The sequence below is a fragment of the Zootoca vivipara genome, chromosome 5, assembly GCF_963506605.1.
Source record: "Zootoca vivipara chromosome 5, rZooViv1.1, whole genome shotgun sequence".
Classification (NCBI taxonomy): domain Eukaryota; kingdom Metazoa; phylum Chordata; class Lepidosauria; order Squamata; family Lacertidae; genus Zootoca; species Zootoca vivipara.
The window spans coordinates 56,523,875-56,533,488 of NC_083280.1; the positions used below are offsets into that span (position 1 = coordinate 56,523,875).

Here is a 9,614-nt window from a genome sequence, read left to right on the forward strand (position 1 = left end):
ATGGAAGTTTCCAGGCACTTATGTAGAGAAGGGGTGGGGAGGGGTGGGGATGCGGAGGGGGGATCACTCAGAAGGGTGGTGGAAATGGGTGATTGACTGACTGATAGCTGTTGATGACCGCAAACGACTGCAAAAATCTCATTATACATGATAAGCGATCTTCAGCCATCTCAACCCTTGCTTTTTCATGCAAAACCATTTGCAGTCGTTTGCGGTCATCAACAGCTATCAGTCAGTCAATCACCCATTTCCACCACCCTTCTGAGTGATCCCCCCTCCGCATCCCCACCCCTCCCCACCCCTTCTCTACATAAGTGCCTGGAAACTTCCATTTCACTGTATCTGAAGAAGTGTGCATGCACACGAAAGCTCATACCAAAATAAAAACTTAGTTGGTCTTTAAGGTGCTACTGAAGGAATTTTTTTTATTTTACTTAACCCACTAGTTACTTGAACGCCACATAAGGCTTATACCGCCCTCTGGTGGCTCCGGACCTACCACCAAGCAGGAAAATTTGCTTTTAAATACAAGGTCGTATGCAGTCCAGTGCACATTTTATTAAAATACTGCCTTCATTTCCAATCTACATTTTGCATATTCCACTGTTACACACATCCTGTATTTCTGCCTAGGAGTAAATGTAATGTTCAGACAGGATCATGCAGCATGGGTACGCTATAGTATGCATACCTTAGAATGCATACTATGGACTGGTCCAGTATCTAGCCAATCTAACAAGGGTGGGAACTGAATTACAGTGGCTCAGTGCATCACAGGGCACTAGATAGAAACAAGAGGGGGGAGGAGAACATTATAGTGGGGGAACCTTTGATGCCCTTCCAGCCTGTTAAATCCACATTTGATTTGTGTCTTCTTTCATTCTCTATAGAAGAATCAAAAGGAATAGTCCTATACATATCAAATATACCTGCCCTCTTATTTCTGAAATAAATCCATATTCTTGCATTGAAACTCACTCTGGTTTCCGCAAATTTAAAGGAGCTGATGAAGTTTTGCTTTTGCTTTTTTTTTAAAAAAAGTTTGGGATTGGGATGTATTCCCGCCCCCTTCTCTTTTCCCACCCAAAGTCAAAACTAAAAAAAAAAGGGGGGGAGCACCCATAACTAGGTAATGGTGACCACAGGGTGGAATATTAGAGGGCATGCTCATAAATAACACTTAGGAAAACAGACATTTCAGCAGATGGAATGTCAAAACTGGATTTCCTTGGTTTGCTTCAACTCGGTAGAGGGTTTGCTCTTCACTCCCGCACAGGGGACACCTGCAAACCCTGCAGGGAACAGGTTCCTCTTATAGGTGAGGGGTATAAAAGGGGGCCAGGTACGTGGGGCTAAAAAAGGAGGGAAAGGGTCCCCCTCCTGCAGCCAGAGGAAGGGGAGCTGCCCCGGGGAAGAGGACGTTGGCCGAGGCGTACGAGGGGAAAGTCTGGTAGGCCAGGCTGCTGGGGCCTGGCGGACTGGGGCTGCCATCTCCTCCCGCGGGCAAGGCGCTGTTCCCAGGCTGCGCAGCGCCGTCGCCTCCGGAGTTCTGTTTCTTCCATTTGGTCCTTCGGTTCTGGAACCAGATTTTGACCTGCGTCTCGGTCAGGCTGAGCGACAGGGCCAGGTTGAGGCGCTCGCACACCGATAGGTACCGCGTGGCTCGGAACTTGTTCTCCAGAGCCACCAGCTGCTCGTAAGTGAAGGCCGTTCGGGCCCGGCGAGGCTTGGCGCAGCTGGGCTCCGCTCTGCGCCTCTTGGACGACGGAGGTGGCAGAGGCGAGCCGGGATCGTCCAGGTCCGACGACGAGGAGGGAGGGAAGTCGGGCGAATGGAGCGGCGCGGGGCCCGTTGCCAAGCGGCCGCCGTCCCGGCCCGGCTCCTCGTGCTCCGGTGCCTCCAGGGCGGCCGCTTCGCTCTCTGCGCTGCTGCTGCCATCTGGGGAGACACACAAGGACAGAATGAGGCGAGGGGCCTTTCCCGACCCGCCTAAGGGCCGCTTCCCTGCCCAGAAGCGGGTCCTCTCCGCCTGGATCCGCATCGCAATCTCCGCGTAATTGCCCGATGGAGCGGACGCTGCATTCAGTTCAGCCCCATCACACATTGACTCTCTCTCTCTCCCTCTCTCTCACACACATACACAAACACACACAAACGGTTCGGAGGGTCTTAGCCCTGGAAACATGCGCAGCGGCTTAAAAAGAAATTTTGCGTATAGAGTCAAATAAAGGCCAGTCACGAGCAATGCTGACTTTTTAATCAGTGCCGCTGAGCATACGCAGAGTTCCTTTTCCCCGAGAAGTTGCCAGTGTCCCATATCGGGACGTACAGGGTGCCAGGGATGAGGGGGAAACTGTCAAATAGGGCGCATCCCCATTGCTGGACCCTTGAAAGAACGTTACTTTCCACATTCCGGGGTCTGGTCAATAACTGAACCAGAAATGGACAAGTAAAAGAGGATCTGGGTTCTAAATGTGCTTTCCAGGAAGATAACCCCCTCGAAATCAGTCGGACTTCAGAGAAAGCATGTTTACGATGTGCGCGTTAAAATGAACATGTTTTTCTTCCAGGGATCTAAACACGTCGTCGTCTGTCCGTCCCCCCGTCCCCCCAGCAGAGATTCACTTTGCCCCTTCGCCTTCTGCGATCCTCTCGGCATCTCCCCGTCCGGCTTCTGATGCCTCCTCTGCAGGGACCTTGATTTCAGTTCTAGGAATGCCTGAGCCCAGGTACTTCAATAAAGGTGTTTCATAGAATCATAGTGTTGGAAGGGACTCCGGGGGTCATCTAGGCTAGCCCAACCCCCTGCAATGGAAGAGTCTCAACTAAAGCATCATGACAGATGGCCATCCAACCTCTGCTTAAAAACCTCAAAGGAAGAAGAGTCCACCACCTGTCGTGGGACTGTCTTTCAATGTGATATGGAGGGTGAGGGAAACTACTCCTTTTGGTGTGTACCTAAGGGGGCTTCTACCCAGTAAGACAAGAGCTTTGATGGGCACGAGTGCAGTGCGACGCTTAAGGGTGTCGGACTATGATCTGCGGGGGACCAGGGTTCACCAATGAAGCTCACTAGGTCTCCGTGGGCCAGTCACTTGCTCAATCTAACCTACCTCACAGGGTTGTTGTGGGGATTAAATCAGGAGGAGAATTGAGGAAGAGCTGGCATATATATATAAATGGACGGGACGATAAGACAACACGCAAGACTGTACATAACGTGAGTCATGAATGACGCGTGTCTGCTTTACCGCCCCATCAAAACTTGTCATTTCTTAGGCAGCCCCTTCCACCAGAATTATAATCTCAGAACTGGGGAACTAATTATGGAAAACTGGCAGGAGGAGATACAGATATTTTTAAGAAGGAAAAAAAAGTTAAGAAAAGTTTTTTTGTTTTTGTTTTTTAAGAGAAGTAAATCCTCCACCTTCTCGCCACCCCACCCCCACCCCGCCCTCCTTCCCGTTCTTTTCCATCTTCTTTTTCCCCGGCCGCACTAATAGAGTTTCAGATTTGTGAAGGGGCGGATCGATAGATGTCATCTATTAAAGGTAAGTTTTAATCGAACAATATTAGGATCAGAAGGGGGGGAAGGGGTTTGAAGTTGGTACCGGCAAGCTGTGGGAAGGAGATACGCGGGAGTCGGTAATAGGATATCGATCAAGGGGGAGCGAAGGCATCCTCTGGTGGGGGAGGCCACAGGAACAATTATCTCGCTTGTCCTTCGCCCGGCGCGTCCCTCTGCCAATCAGGCTGCCATCCGGCCAGGCTGAGCCGAAAACAATCGCGCCTGGCTGCAGCTTCCCGCGCAGACCTGGCTGGGGGCGCGGCGAACTCCGCCGGGACTCCGCCAGGGGGACCGCGCTGCGCTCGCCGTGTCCCCCTTCCGCCCCTTCTTAAAGGGGAAACGCAGCCGGGCCGCGGGGCCTGGGCAGCTGCGAGCCTGCGACCTTCCGCGGAAGTGAGAGAGGTGAGTGAGGATACACCTCGTCCGTAATAATAGCTCAATCCAGGCGTTTAGCTCCGCCGCAGACCCTGTCTTGAATGCGAGGAGGATTCACATGTACACAGAAATAAAAAGCAAAAGGTGACTTCCTTCACCAGACGCTGGAGATTCGTCATCCACAACATTATCGGTATTTTAATTCATGGCAAGCCCTGTGTCTTTAACAGGTGCAGATGGGGGGGCGGGGATTCAGCTTGCCATCATTGCAGAAGCTTCACCGGCTGAATTTCCGCGTTGTCTGCACGTCTTCACGGCAGACGGAGGCCGCTGCTCCCGCGTCCCACCACCCCCGTACATATTGGGTTAAGAGTTTGTTTTAAAGTTATGTTAAGCATCCCCCGGGGGTTAAAGTTTTACCAAGGAAAAGCAGCCTTTCCGCGCTCTCAATCAACAAACTGGGGTTGGACTAGATGACCCTTGGGTTCCCTTCCAACCCTACCGTTCTGTGAAACTGAATTCAAGCCAAGCCCCGCTGCGACCCACAAACGAAAAAGTTAACCGTTGCTGCACATCATTCCCACGCTTGGTGTCCCATCAAGAAGCACACGCTACCCTGCGGTTCAATAGCCACAGATCTATAGGGCGACCATATATGCATGGGATGGTGAATCCCAGTAAAACACTAGTCCGCAATAATCTATCAAAACTTTTAATGGGTCACACAAGCCTTTTTGTCCCCCCCCCACTACCCCCTCTGGAAGTTATGCTAAGAAAGACACCTGGAAGCATCTTTTGCCGCTTTCCAGAAATGAGCCAGCTCGGAAGTTTTCCTGAAACCCAGCCAAACCGCGCGGATCAGATAAAAGTAGAACGCGCCGCCTACCATGATATGCCTCTAGTTTATTCCTCCTGCTGCTCGGGTGCCTTTCCGCGTCAACTCTTCCCAAACTTTTCTCCCGCTGCCCCGCGTGGGGGAAGCTCTCCCTTCTCCCTGCTGCTGGGTTGCTCTTCCTGGTAAATTTCTGAGGATCCAGGATGTCTAGGATGGAGAAGGAGATCTTCGTGTGGATGGGGGCTCCTTTGGCCCCACTCTCCGGACAGTCCAGCATTCCCCGCTCCGAGTCCCGGGTAGATCTGCGACGGCCCAAGCTTGGCAGCAAATGCACGGCCAGGTGAAAAGCCAGCCCCGCTTTCCCTCGGAAGACGCGCGGCTTGAGCCCGGGGGGAGGCTGTCCATAAGAGGCAGGAGGGTCTCCCTCGGATGCACCCAGCGCGGACTTCGGAGTGGTTTGTCTGGAGAGAAGGGGAATCTCCGGGGTGGGTGGGGGGAGAGAGGGAGAGGAGAAAGAGGAGGATCCAAGATTAACAAGCGAAGGAGGCTGCGATTGGAAGGAAATGGGCTTCCAATCCACCTACTACTGCCACTTTCCTTCTGCTTCCTTTATTATTCTGTGGTTGTTTTTGGTTTGGTTTTTTTTTTAAAATCCTGCTGCCCGCCCAAACACATGGAGAAGAGGACAAGCCTTGGAAATGGTATTTTAATCGATGAGATTGCAGCCTTTCCGCTCCCTCCCCTCCTATAGGCTATGAAGTGACAGTGAAACGTGTTTGCTATAATAAATGAGTCACTAGGGTAAGAAGGGAGATGCTCACTTCTTTCCCCTGGAGGTAAATCACAACCTCAGGTTTTGTTGTTGTGGGGCATTCATTCGGGAAAAGGAAGAGCTGCCATTCCTTTGTAACCTACAGTCTCTGGAATTCTGTGCCTTTATAAGAATGCCCAGGCAATACAGAATCTTAAATCTCTAAAAGGAAGGACATCTCAGGCCTCCTGTAAGGCCTAACTCTCCCAGTGCTCTGTGGGCAACTGTGGAAAACACAGTTGCGAGGGAATAGAAGTCACAAATATATACTATCTCTTTTTATAGGGAGCCTATGTACCTTCACTTGAGAGTAAGGTTGCACACCCGGGAGCCTTCTTAAATGTGGTGTGACTAACTTCTGAGTAGATGTGCATAGGATTGCCCCGTAAGTCCCCTTAAAAGCTGCACCACTTTATTTTAAAAGGATAAAAGGTTTTGTTTTGTTTTTTAAAGAAAAGAACAAAGGAACATTTTGAACATTCAGATATTAAGAAGTTAGAAACATTTCCATGAAATTGCAGAAAATTCACATTCACAAAACCAGGTACTAGTCATCCAAATTATAATATGGAATTATTCTACCACTTTCATTTCACAAGTGCTTTACAATATATATCAGCTTTAGTCTTGCAGTACTTGGCACCATGAACATTGTTATTTCTGTTTTACAGATGGAAAACAAAAGCTCTGAGAATGGCCTGTCTGGTACCACCCAGTGAGCAGCTTTGAAATGGAACCTGCTTTCCTGGAAACTTGAGCAACTTACTTTCTTCTAAAGCAGTCTTCACCAACCTGGTGTGACTGGTGAGTGATGAGTGGTGTGGGCCATGGGTGTAGCTGGGGGGGCAGGGAGGGGCAGCTGTCCCCCCCAATCAAGTAAATCAATACAAAATACTTAACTGAGGTTCTGCCCCCTAACATAAAGCCTGGCTATGCCCATGGTGTGGGCCACAACAGCTGGAGGGCACCTAGTGGCAAAGCACTACTCTAAACTATATTGGTTCCCACTGGAATAACATCTAACCAGTTTCTGGATTGCTAACGTGGAACAGACTCCCTTCTCTCCACAAATAAACATTGTGTAGTAGGGTACTTGCATCCTATCAGCTTTCTCTATGACAGCTCCAAAACTGTGGTATTTCATCTCCAGAGACGTGCATCTAGCATCATAATTATTCACCTTTGCTGTATGCTGAAGACTTGTCTCTTTACACCTGAGTTGTTTAGGACCCACCCTATTCGTCTATGGGTACAAATCAGAAACATATTTCTCTTTTATTGGTAATGAGAATTCACATGTAAGGTGGTGTCCTGTCCCCCACCTTACCTGCAAGTCTGCCCCTTGTTTGCAAGCCAATTTGCAATAGAAAAGAGAACCCATTTTGAAATTGCTAGAGAGAAATCCCAGTAGCAAAATAGAGTAATTACAAATGCACGTTCTAGTTTGAAAAGCTAAGTGGGCTGCCAGATCTTGAAAGTAAGCAAGAAAATTCAAAGCGCTCCAGTAATCTGCGGGAGCAGTTCAAGAACATAATACCCGCCTTCTTCTCAATGCAGTTTATCATGTGAACCATTTGTAAAAGGGTAAATTAGAAAGTTTTCAAAATCTATCAATTCCACCTGGAAATAGCACTGAGACACTAATGACCCCTCCTCCCCACACCACTGTTTTACTAAGGAGTAATAGGTTAGCAATAATATTGTTAGCTAGTATAGGGTAGATCAGGGAGAGGAAAATCAGCCAATTACAGTTTTAGTCCTCCTATCCCCAGTGGGTGTTTTGAATCAGCCTTTTAAATGAGAATGTTCCTTTAGTATTTCACATTCAAAACCTGTTATTTCCTCTATTGCCACAGCATTTATCCAAGTTACCCTCTGCGATACTAAGCTTTGCAAACCATCTGCTGCTTAAAACTTTCATCTTTGCTACCTTTAGCGCATGCAAATAGTAATCTATTAGAACAGAGTTTTTCAACATTTTGGGTCCACTGCTCCACTGACCAACTACATTCTTTCAGCAGCACCCCTGTGGGGCTCAGGAGCCCAGTTATGTCCCCCTTTACCTGCAGAGCTGGCAGCCTCTCACACTTTATTGAACACCCTCCCTCGTGGAGTGTTCCCTCTGCCTCCTCTCTTCTCCCCTCTCATTGGGAGTTTTCTGGGCAGCTGCAGCTGCCACCCCTGGTCTCTGAGCCCCGAAGAGAGGTGCCACCTCCCACAGGGGCCTGGAAAGCACCCCTTGGCCAGCCCCAGAGGCACCATACACCTGGAGAGCTTGTAGCTGCAACAAACACCCACACAAGTCTTTGGGAGACAGAGATGTGAGAGGGCACCAGAAATGGGAGGGATGGAAAGAGGGACAGAGGCCAGTGTTGCCCACTGCACATCTGTCCATCATTCAAGGTACCCCAGCGTGCCACGACACACTGGTTGAAAACCACTGTAATGAAACAAGCCCAAGCCATTGCGTTCTAAAAACAACAACATCCAACAGAGGAATTGTGTTAATTGGGATCCTCTGATTAGAATCACATTACAATGAACATTCCTATTGCACCGTGTATAGTTGTATTCTGCAGTACTCATACCCATTAAATCTCCTGCTGTAAACCATAATCACAAGATTTCAATAACTGATCTTCATTCAGAAAGCACTAAACTGCACTAGGCAGCTTGGTGGAAATGTGGAATAAGCAATGGAAAAGGAATGATTGTAGGTCTGTGTTGTAGGAACCCAGAAGTGGGTGCCTTGTTGCTGTCATTTGACAATTGACTGGTTTAAATATTTATATATATTGATATTGGGAGGGGAGGGTGTAACCCTCTATGTATACTGTCCTGGGAATAATTAATTGATGTTAAGGCTAATAAGCTTCAGAGCAGGCATCCCCAAACTACGGCCCTCCAGATGTTTTGGCCTACTACTCCCATGATCCCTAGCTAACAGGACCAGTGGTCAGGGAAGATGGGAATTGTAGTCCAAAACATCTGGAGGGCCGAAGTTTGGGGATGCCTGCTTTAGAGAGTAAGTTATTAGATGTTAAGGCTAGTAAGTGCAATTGAGTAGTCACTGACATGAGTCAGTTTAAAGCTTTTCCAGGGTTGTACAAACCATGTTAATCCGGAACAAAAATCTGGACCACAAAAGGGAAAACTCAATTTTATAGATTACAGATGCAAGGCAAACACCTACAAGGCTATAATACAATTTGAAACAAACATGCAAAAGGCTTCCCACAATGGTGGAAATAATTCCCCATCAATGATGGCTTCAAGTTGAAGCTTCAGCAAAGTGGATCTGAGGCAAGGCTTTACACATGAAACAGGCAGGCAGCTGTGGAACCTGTTGTCCATTTAGTTCTTCATAGCCCTGTCTTCAGTTGATACAACTGGAGTTTGTTGTGTCGGCCACCAACTCAGATTACTTTAAGACATGTCTGAGGGTCACACTTTGAGCATCTCCTCTCCTGTCAGGTGGCGACCACTCCCCACATCTGTGTGATTGTTTTTTCCCCCTTGCACCTGCAGCTTTCTCCAAAATGCAACCGGTTCCACAGCACGTTTGTGGGGAGGAGGGAATGGTGCATAGCTGCCAAGTCTCCCGTATTCGCCGGGAAAACCCCGATTTTAAAACTGATTCCTGCCCTCCTCCCGTATGGCGAAAATAACCCGTATTTGCTGATGTCAGAGACAGGCAGCAGCAGAAGCAGGGAGAGGTGCCTCTCCGTGCCTCCCTCGGCGAATCCAGGCATGTCTGGGCAAGCTGCGTGGCTCTGGGCTGGCCGGAGGGAGACTCTTATTGTGAAGCGGGGTGGCCGCTTCCCTCTCTTGCTTATTACAGCCTCAGGGCGGGCGGAGGAGGGCGGGAGGCTGTGACAGCGAGGAGGGCAGCTTTAGCTCCGCTGTTTGCAGAGTGAGGCGAGGGAGGAAACAGATTGAGTTTGCCGGCGCTTTGAGGTAAAAAAAAAATGATTTACTGTACTGCAAATGATTTATGAGTGGGCTGCTCCTCTCTACAGCCCCCT

General features: G+C 49.0%; 1 protein-coding gene across 1 annotated transcript; it reads right to left on the reverse strand.

Moving 5' to 3' along the window:
* Positions 1 to 1,312: 1,312 nt before the first annotated feature.
* Positions 1,313 to 5,055, reverse strand: NKX1-2 (NK1 homeobox 2). The gene is made up of 2 exons (XM_035138525.1): positions 4,830 to 5,055; positions 1,313 to 1,938 (listed from the first exon to the last, which is right to left on the reverse strand). The coding sequence occupies exons 1-2, from the start codon at positions 5,053 to 5,055 to the stop codon at positions 1,313 to 1,315; spliced, it is 852 nt and encodes a 283-aa protein (XP_034994416.1).
* Between the last annotated feature and the right edge of the window lie 4,559 nt (positions 5,056 to 9,614).

What these genes read in the sequence shown, in the direction of transcription:
- NKX1-2 (XM_035138525.1), bottom strand. Translation starts at nt 5,055, where the DNA reads ATGCTGGACTGTCCGGAGAGTGGGGCCAAAGGAGCCCCCATCCACACG. An exon ending in TAAACTAGAGGCATATCATG is followed by an intron (nt 1,939 to 4,829) that starts GTAGGCGGCGCG and finishes GTGTCTCCCCAG; the next exon opens with ATGGCAGCAGCAGCGCAGAG.